The sequence below is a fragment of the Aulonocara stuartgranti genome (genome assembly GCF_965226115.1).
Source record: "Aulonocara stuartgranti genome assembly, chromosome: 12".
Classification (NCBI taxonomy): Eukaryota; Metazoa; Chordata; class Actinopteri; order Cichliformes; family Cichlidae; genus Aulonocara; species Aulonocara stuartgranti.
In genome coordinates, this window is record NC_138948.1 from 20,735,585 (window position 1) to 20,746,191 (window position 10,607).

Sequence of the window (10,607 nt, forward strand, 5' to 3'; positions counted from 1 at the left end):
GGCATGCCATTTGGCTTTGGCAGGAGCATTGCATTGTGGGGGACTCACATGTCTCATTGTTGTGACCTTATACTAACAATGGAACCCCTTTGCCCCCACCCAAATGCCTGCACAAAACCCAAACACATGCACACACAGACACAGGGACAGAGAGAAAGAGACAGGAGGACTGTGTGAGCTTTGGATATGTAAAGCACTATCTGCATTTACAGAGAAAGGACAAAACAGAGGACAAAACGGAGGACAAAACAGAGGACAGGACAGAGAACGGGACAGAGTATTTTGGACAGCAGCAGAGAGTAGCTGCAGTAACTGGAGAGACACACCTGTTCGCAGCTGTTAGATCTGAGGTGAGAAACTGATAATATCACCAAACCCAGAACATTAGACAAAACTCTTGTAGGTTACACCTGCACACACACACACACACACACACACACACACACACACACACACACACACACACACACACACACACACACACACACATATGCATGCACACACGCACAAAAAGAGTTTTGTGTCATCACTAGTGGGTGGAAACTTAAAAGGGAAAGTGAAAGTTACAGCAGGGCCTTAAAGGAAGCATGATGAAGCTAAAATGACTGAGGTAACGCATTTTGACATTTCTTTAAAACTTTACATCTGAAGCAGACTTTAGACGGGGCTTTTTTAGCACACTCCAACATTTAAACGCTCTTCCACCGTCTGGTGCATTTCTGGTGAGCTCAGAGGTTGCAGCAAGCAGCCTTACCTTTTCACTATGGTACAGCACAACTAATGTCTCGGTAACCCGATTTGAACTGCAGCTCCTGCAGCTGTTGTCACCTTACAGTTATAGCTGTGTCCTTATTTTGTTTTGTCCACATGGAAAGTCATGTGGCTTTTTTGTCACATGTTGGATTCTCTTTCAGGACGAGACATGTTGTAGCCTAACATCCAGCAGCGTGGTTCAGTATAACACCATTACTGTAAGCCCTTTCTCTAATTGCTGCTTCGCTGTGCGAGGAAGAGAAATTAACATCAGACCAGGGGTTCCAAGTGAAGTCACTTTAAGTCCTGCAGTGTTGAAAAATCTTTTTTTGGTAGTAGAAATAGGTAAAAACCACAGAATTCATCAATTACAGTTTGTCCAAATTTTACAGCATGCACCTTTGAAACCATTTGCCATATTTGGAAGGAGGACTTTCTTAGACCTCTACAGATAAGAAGAAGAATAAAGGGTTCGTCCCAGAGACTCATCTGGTCATGATCTTTCATTTGTGTCTTTCAGGTTTAAGGAAAGAAGTCCCAAGAGCTTGCTGTTCTTGCTTTTGCTTCCTCAATATCATCATCTGACAGTCACTTCAGCTCCCTCTTATTTTTTCCCTGTGTTCAGGATATGATAGAGTGATATTAACACTATCTGTCAGCCTGTCACGTCAGAGTTTGGCATCTTTCTAATAGGTTGTAGAAATTCATTTAGTCTGCAATGGTCTCTGCCAGGCTGTTGGTGCTGTCCCTCTTTAGCGCGTCTCTGGTTGGGTCTCAGCCCACAGAGAGTTCACAACAGGTTTCAAGCCCTCCTGCTCATCCTGCAGGGGAACCATCTCTGAGTATCGATAACCTGTCCTTCCCCTGGAGTCGCCTTCGCCTACCAAAGTAAGTTCTGCACTCGCTTTTAAATATTGTATTAAAATAAATCAATCAATAACAAGAAAGCTGATGGATATTTGTCAATGTCTTAATTTATCTCAGGTACATCATTCCTCTTCACTATCACCTCCTCCTGCACCCCAACCACACAAGTCTAAGTTTCACTGGCTCAGTGCAGATTCAGATTGATGTGCAGAACAATACAAACTGGGTCGTATTACACAGCAAGGGTCTTCAGATCTCCAAAGCCACCATATTAGACCAGAACCTCACTCATCTATCAGAACAGGTAGTTGTGAATGCACATCAGCTCTTTTGTCATTGTGGCCTACATCAGACCCATCAATCTCCTTCTGTTCCAGGTCCTCCCAGTTCTTCATAACCCTTCCCATGAGCAGATAGGCATTTTTTCTCCCAGAGTGCTCAGCAGTGGGCAGAAGTATTTCCTGTATATCGAGTTTGGAGCAGAACTTGCAGAAGGTTTCTATGGCTTCTATAAGAGCACCTACAGAACCAGTACAGGAGAGACCAGGTGAGACCAGGTGTACTATTCCACAGCATGGACTGTAAGCTATCTTACACATACCTACAAGTGTCTTTTCTAAAAATCTGATAATATCTATTCTTAGAACCTTGGCTTCAACTCATTTTGAGCCTACGAGTGCTCGAATGGCATTCCCTTGTTTCGATGAGCCAAGCTTCAAAGCCAATTTCTCTGTACGAATTAGGAGACGTCCCGAGTACATTTCTCTGTCCAACATGCCAGTAGTAAGTGTTGCATATGTGCCAGTTGTCACAAATGTTCAAATGAAAACAAAACAAAACAAAAGCACTTCATTTGAGTTTTTGTGGTTTTCAGATCAAAACAGTTGAAGTCAGCGGTGACTTGCTTGAGGACCAGTTTGCTCCAAGTGTACAGATGAGTACTTACCTCGTGGCGTTTGTCATTTGTGACTTTAAGTCTGTCACTGGAACAACATCCTCTGGGGTGCAGGTGTGGTCTACATGATAATGTCTCGTATGAAATGCCTTCATTTCTTCCTTACTTTCTCAGTCTAAGTGCCTGTTTCTTGTGTTTTCACTGCAGGTTTCCATCTATGCAGCCCCAGAGAAGTGGCAACAAACCCACTATGCCCTGGAGGTTGCTGTTAAAATGCTAGACTTCTATGAGGAGTTTTTCAACATTCGCTATCCTTTACCCAAACAAGGTAATTATTATTATTATTTTTTGCTTTGAGAACAAAGCCAGAAATATAAACTATAAGTATCCTGATCCATGTGCTCTTCTTTCAGATCTGATAGCCATTCCAGACTTCCAGTCTGGTGCTATGGAAAACTGGGGTCTGACCACCTACAGAGAGACCAGTCTTCTCTACGACCCCCTCACATCCTCTGTTTCTGATAAACTCTGGGTTACAATGGTCATTGGCCATGAGCTCGCCCATCAGGTGGGAGTATGACAGTGTATGCATACAGTAATGACATGTAGGTTTAAATGCTGTCAGGCAATCACTTTATTACAGAAAGAGTCAAAATTATAATTCTTGCTGGCAGTGGTTTGGCAACCTGGTGACCATGGAGTGGTGGAACGATATCTGGCTGAATGAAGGATTTGCCAGATACATGGAGTACATTTCTGTGGAAGCCACTTACCCGGACCTCAAAGTGGTATGTGCTTTAATCATTGATTGACAGATTAATATTAAACCTGAGAAAGAAGATTAATATTCATATTGTGTGCTCACTCTTGCAGGAGGAATATCTGCTGCACACCTGCTTTGCAGCTGTGGGTCACGATTCATTGAACTCCTCTCGGCCAATATCTAGCCCAGCAGAGAACCCCACTCAGATCAAAGAGATGTTTGACACAGTCTCTTATGACAAAGTATGTCTTTGTCTTTGCATGTTTCAAAATGTTTCTTTGACAGAAAATCTTTTCAAAACCTTTTTTTTCCATTTTCTTGATGTAAACACTCCTTTGAGCCTCCAGGACTTGTCCCGACCTTTTCTCTCTTTCTTACCAGGGCGCTTGTGTCCTGCACATGCTGCGACACTTTCTGACAGATGAAGTGTTTCAGAGAGGGATTGTGCGATACCTCCGCAAGTACAGCTACAAAAATGCACACAATCAGGATCTGTGGGACAGTCTGGCCAACGTAAGAACCCAAATTACGCTAACTGTGTCAAAAGGCACCGTTTTCTTTTGTGTAAATTATGAGAGATGGTCAAAGTAACACGCAGCCTGACAGAGATATATTTTACATTATTTGGCTTTTTTCCCCATATGTGGTCCAAACTATTTTAGTAGATCATGAAACTAAAAAGGCGACATAAGAGTTTGATTACAGGTAGATAGAACAAATATTCATTGAAAGCTTCTGATTGTCCTTTTATTTCTGAAATACTCACCTTTTTATGATAGTTTGTCATCTTGACGTTATCATGAAAGAGCAGATCGTGACAGATCCACAGTTATGTTATGTTAACACAACACTTGACATACAAACAGTAACTTTTAAGAAAGTAACTCCAAATTGAATTGAGAAAATAACTTTAAACTTTGGGTTACTGACTTGAAATTTTGGGATGAGAATCCAGAATTTCAATATATAAAAGGATTTTTTTTTTCTAGTTGCAGAGACAAGCTTAAAGGTTTCAGTATAAAAAGATTTGTAGTCTTAACCATAATCGCTGAGAAGAGGCAGGATGAAGTAGAGGAGAGGAGGGAATACTGGGACCCAGAGTACGTGACTCTGTCTCAGATTTTTGTTGACTAATAATACACTACCCTTATAATGGTTTCTGTAACAGCTGGGACTCCATCAGATGATAGTCTTTAGTTTTTTTTTAATGTAGCCCATAAAAATGTAGGTTTTACAAATAAGCATTTTAAACTTCTGGTAACAGCAGTGTTATAGATCTGTTGTTATTTGTTTTCGTTCCAAACAGCTAAGGTTTTCTATTTCATGGTGCAAAAATCGATTAGCCCAGACTTTAAAGTTGCTTAGAGTAGCTAAAGTAACAAACAAAATGAACATTAAATCTGTTTTACTGCAGTCAGTGTTTTGTCTGTGCCTGGTAAAGCTGTAATGAGTGCAGACTGACTGAAAAAAAAAGAATGCATTGCCTTTCCAGGCAAAAATAACAAGAGACAAAAAAAGCAATCACAGTGTACACTGTAATGGATTATCAATGTCAAGCAAATTTAAAATCCCATTATAACAATCACATCCAAAAATTAAATGAAATACATGTCAGGATATGCTAGAGAGAGGTCCCAAATTTACAAGGAAGGCAAAATAAACAAAAAAAGCTGAGATACAGAAAGTCTAATTCGCTAGAAAAAAAAAACAAGGTAGGAATCAAAAAGCAGCTCAAGAAAGACCAGAAACAAGAGGTAGAAAAATTAAGGACAAACAATCTGACAGGTGATGATATTAAACACAACTAAATAGGGCGAAACAGTCTGGCATGGCAGAAAAATAATAGGAAGTAAATCCAGAAAATGTGAAACTTCCAGAATAAAACAGTTGTTAACCAAGAAGGCTAATAACTAATGAAACATTAAAACTAACTAAACATGAAAACTCACACAGAGTCTGGAACAAGATCAGGGACAACAAAACCCGCAGTCTTAAGCAGTTGAAATAAAGGCAACTGTTTGTGAAAATTAAGTCTAATTGCTTTCATCTTAAAGACTATCAAGCGTTGGATGACTGAGCACCTACTGAGACAACAAAACCCATATATATATATAACAAGAACCATGACTGTAGTGTATTATAACCCGTGTTGGGATTGTCACTCAAAAAAGTAATTTAATAAACATTGCTTGTTACTTTGTTACTTTATTTAATTACTCACAGAAGAAAGTAATTTGTTACACTACTCGTTACATTACATTATTTTCATGTTTCTCTGTAAAATTACCTGAAATGCATTGTCACATAATTACTGGTTAGCAATATAATTCTTAGGCTACAGTCCCACACACCAAGACAAATCCCTATCCTAATGAGTATACACACAAGAGCTTTCTTTTAGTTTTCCTGAATGAACACAAAAAACGACAACCCAAAGCAAAGCTGAAAACCATCCGAAAGAGTTCATAAAGCGAATGCCAAGATGAATTTACTGTAGCGACATTTACCGGTACAAGTAGCAACAGAGGTTACAATGTTACAAGCCTTTCTGTTCATTACTGTTTTTGTTACCTGTGGAAGTTCCGGCTCTGGCTGCTGGACTGGGGTCAGCATGCATTCGGTTTTAACATCGCTCTGGGTTCCAAAGAGCCGAAGGTCTGTTAGCACTATAAAGCAGTTCTTTCTGTCTTGGACGCAGTTGATATTTCACCATTGCACTCTTGTCCTTTCTTTGAATAAAAATAAAAGTAATTTCAATTTCTCCTCGCTCAAAAGCCGTAGACCTACTCCAAAATGTTCCTCATCCTGCACACAAATTTAAATCAGCTGATTGTAGAAAAATTCAAAGACAGCATAAAATCATCCCTTTCATTCTGTTTTTCAGACCTGCTCAGAGGAGGACTTCATCTCAGGGAAACACTGTTACAGCAGTAGCCAGGCCTCCAAAAATGCAGTGAGCAAACATTTAAAAATAAACTCACTGGGTCGTCTTCGCTGCTTACCTCATATAAATGTCACATAGTTTATAAGATTGTGGTTGCATGTTAATTTCAGTGGACTGTCTCCTACAGTACCTGTTTGCTGGGGAACATTTGAACCTAACAGCCATGATGAACACGTGGACTCTGCAGAAAGGTATCCCTCTGGTAACTGTGACAAGGAAGGGGGCTCGTCTGCTGCTTAGACAGGACAGATTCCTGAAGACAGTGCTGCCCTCTGACCCTCAGTGGTCCACTTTACAGAAGGGGTAAATACGCACATGCCTTTCTAAAATTTTCTACTATTTAACACATTGTTATGTTACTCTACATGTAACTCCTCTATGTATTACTACCATGACTTCTGTTTAAGATGAAGGATTTGTATCTTTTGTGAGTATAAATTTCTTTTTTGTATAGTTTCCTTTGGCATATTCCTCTGACATATAAGACAGACAGTTCCAGCACCATCCACAGACACCTGATGACATCACCTACAGGTAAGAGGGGAATATAAAATTGAATAAAGCTTTTCTTTGCCATTATCTTGGTCTTTGCTCCAACTTTTACTGTATATGTTTTATTCAGATAGTATACATATAGGAGAGGAAGCCAGCTGGGTTAAGGTAAACTCTGATATGACGGGCTATTACATGGTTCATTATGAGGATGGTGGCTGGGATGTGATGACTAAACTGCTGAGTGAAAACCACACTGCTCTGAGCTACAAAGACAGAACTCATTTGATACACAACGCCTTTCAGTTGGTCACGTAAGTATATGTTTGTGTGTGTAACTGTTTGTGGTTTACGTGAGCTAGCAAGAGGTTTCTGTATAAGAAAACAGCTTTGATTACTAAAAGTAAAATAGAAAACAATAATCTTCTCTTTATATTTATTTCTTCTAAAGCGCTGGTCATCTGCCGCTCAATAAAGCCTTAGACTTAATCGGTTATCTGCTACTGGAAACGCACACAGTGCCTCTCCTCCAAGGACTGGGATATCTAGAAGCTTTTTACCATCTGGTTGAGAAAAGAGATGAGTCAGTTTTAACACATAACCTGGGGGTAAGAACGCAGGACACAGTTTGATTTTTTTTATGTCATTATGGCATTAGTTTAATGTGAGTTGTTGTTTCTGTTGTCCTGTGTTTCTACAGGCATACATCTTGCGATTTTTCCGTGCCATCATCGACCAGCAGACGTGGAGTGACAGCGGCACTGTATCAGAGCGCCGTCTTAGGACTGAGGTCCTGTCACTGGCTTGTCACCTGGATGACCCTCCCTGTGTGAAGCGGGCACGTCAGCACTTCAGCGACTGGCTCCAGTCCAACGGAACCCTCAAGTATATCTAAACTACACTTCAACACTCATTCACAGTCAGCAACCACATATATGATTCACATAAACAACTGCTCTTTCCTGTGCTAAGAGAGCTCATATAATCTGATATGTCACCATATCCCTAATATGCACGTCTGTGTTTGTGTTTACTTCAGCCTGCCCACTGATGTGGCAGAGACTGTGTATTCAGTTGGAGCTCAGGATGACCACGGCTGGGCCTCGCTCTTACACACATACAAGATTTCCCTCTCTGAGGCACAAAAGCACAAGATCCTGTATGCTTTGGCCAGCAGCAAAGACACCAGCAAACTTGAAGGGTATTTTGTCTTCATGCTGTTGTTGGAAAATATAGCAGAAATGCTGCCACCTTGTGGTAAATATGGAGGCATGTATGGATTAGTAACCTCAAAGTCTGAGCCTACTTATTGAAGTGTATGGTAAGCTGAAATTGAATTTTAGTTAGTAGTCTTTGTGTTCATGTTTGTGTTTTTGTTACAGCCTGCTGGAGCTGGGTTTGGAGGGAAAGGTGATTCGATCCCAGGATCTGTCCACTCTCATACTGATGGTAGCCAGAAATCCGAAAGGACATTACCTTGCATGGGACTTTGTGAAAAAGAACTGGGACACACTAGTTCAGAAGTCAGTATAACAGAGACTGTCCTAAAAGCGTGCCATATAAATGCAGTTTTTAATGCTATTTTTAACTATAGCATATTCAGTGAAATCTTTTCCCCCCTTCAAACTGGCCTTGTGATCTAGATTTGCATTGTAGTGTTTAAAAGTACCATATCATACAAGCACCACAGTCTGGATATTCAGATATATTTGTCTTGACCTTCTTGTCTGTTGTCTTTCTGGTCTCCAGGTTCCAGCTGGGCTCATTTTGCATTAGAAACATCATCATTGGCACCACAAGTCAGTTTTCCTCTCCAGAAGAACTCACTGAGGTAAATAACATGGTTTATATTCCACAAAGAAGTTTAGATATATTGATATTCTGAGAGGTCAAATAACTAATATGTGCTAGCCTTGTTGCAGTTATAATTGAACGAGTAGATTTCTTTGAACTTTTTTGTCTGTTTTCACTTAAATAGTTGTGTTTTTGCCCCCAGGTGCAGTCATTCTTTGAGTCCATCAAAGAACAGGCTTCTCAGCTGAGAGCTACTCAGATTGCCCTGGACAATGTACTGAAAAATGTCCGCTGGGTTCAGAGGAACCTGGAGACGCTGAGAAAATGGCTGAATGAGCAGATGCAGTGAAAGACAGCAGGGACAAAGGTGGTGGCTTTAACATACCACAGAGGGACTATCTCACAGTTTTTTTTTTATTTGTTTTTTATTCAGAAATGTATATGCTTGAAATCACTGAAGGGTTGACAGACTTGTAAATACAAAACATGTGAATTTCAGGGAATTTGTTGATTAAAACAAGAACTAAAAATTACTGGCAGCTAAGTGGTAATGGTTTGTATAAGAATAAGTTTTGTGTTATTTTTAGTGTGTGTGAAACAAAGAGATTCATTCCAAAGAGGCAAGAAACACAGCATAAATGGATGCTTCACCATCAGGGGCGGAGCCCATGGGTGGCCAGGGGTGGCAACGGCTACAACAGACCAAAGTCTGACTACTCACTGCAACCAGTGATGAAGTCATTAGGGAGCCACAAATATAATCAGAATTCACACTGAGTTGGGACTATATATTTTTTTAGTTTTTCACTACAGTTGTTCTCACACAAACAGACTTTGACATCAGCCACACGCAAGTAAAATTTGAGAAGCTGGTAAAAAACAAACAACGAAAAAAGCAATGTCAGCATCAGAAGGGGCAAGTCTGCAGAATTTGAGAAAGATGGGTCACATGACAGTAAACCAAAAGAGGAAAAGAGTTAAACAAGTTTGTCAAATTTAGTAAATACATAAATAAACTGGAAAAATATAGCTAAGATCGGACTCTTATTAAAAGCAAACAGTAGTTAAATTATGTTTTAAGGAATGGAGTTCTTCCTGACCCTCCAATGCACTGCACAGTTCCTGGCTTTACCATATTCTTTATGTGCCTGAACAAGAACAATGAGCAGAAGCCAGTTATCTAAAGGAGTCATATAATGAAACAGAAGCCTTGTTACACATTCACAAACATCAGAATCAAAACAAACGGGTTTGAAGTTAAACACGAACAGTTAAATGAGTACTTACAAAAATCAAATTATTAAACACAACAGTTAATGCACAGCTATGCTCCTCAGTATTCAAATCAAATGCAATGACTTGTTTGCTTTAAGCTGTAATTTTTTATATATATCAACAACATAAAAAGAAATCAACTTTGTAAACTTTCAAGATTTTTTATTATGCCCTCATGTGGAAAGAAAACATTACAGCCATGTCATGAAAAAGCAATTAAATGAAGATTGTTTTCCCCACATTTTCACACATGAGAAAAAGAATGCACAACAGTGCCACCACAGTGTAAGTAATAGTTTCACCCTGACCACATCTATACAAATGGCCAGATTCCAACACGGTTCACTACATGGACAATAAAAGAGTTTGTTGTACTTCCTGTATCTGCGTTTTTGTTGCATAAACTGAAACATATCCTTTATGTCTTGAGTGTAGATTGTGTACGCCTATATTATGTTAGGGTCTTGGTATGAATACTTAATGCCTATCATTAGGGTTTAGGCTGTAAATGAAAGTAAAACAATTTAAATAGCATGACAACAAAAACAAGGGAGAGAATAAAGGAGTAGGAAGAAGTATAAGCTTATTATTCCCACCACATCGCCACTGTTTAGTATAATCATCATTGTAACTTCCTATTTAAGTTCTGTCCTATCATAAATCTTTATTTGTTGTTATTATACTAAAACAACAAAAACACACACATAGTCCAAAACGTGGAGCTTGTTAATGATCTGAAGGCAGTTGGGACCACAGTCACAGAGAACACTTTCTGTAACACACTACACTGTAATGGACTGAAATCTTGCAGTGCCTGCAAGGTC

The 10,607-nt window shown here is 39.6% G+C and overlaps 1 protein-coding gene across 1 annotated transcript; it reads left to right on the plus strand.

Moving 5' to 3' along the window:
• Positions 1–551: 551 nt before the first annotated feature.
• erap2 (endoplasmic reticulum aminopeptidase 2) lies at positions 552–10,157 on the plus strand. Its single transcript, XM_082553655.1, has 21 exons — positions 552–610; positions 1,274–1,641; positions 1,738–1,924; positions 1,998–2,167; positions 2,265–2,403; positions 2,495–2,629; positions 2,723–2,843; positions 2,929–3,083; positions 3,190–3,303; positions 3,389–3,520; positions 3,660–3,791; positions 6,163–6,231; positions 6,350–6,525; positions 6,677–6,756; positions 6,845–7,028; positions 7,166–7,322; positions 7,415–7,599; positions 7,754–7,915; positions 8,097–8,237; positions 8,464–8,545; positions 8,711–10,157. The coding sequence occupies exons 2-21, from the start codon at positions 1,472–1,474 to the stop codon at positions 8,855–8,857; spliced, it is 2,838 nt and encodes a 945-aa protein (XP_082409781.1). The 5' UTR covers positions 552–610; positions 1,274–1,471; the 3' UTR covers positions 8,858–10,157.
• Positions 10,158–10,607: the final 450 nt, after the last annotated feature.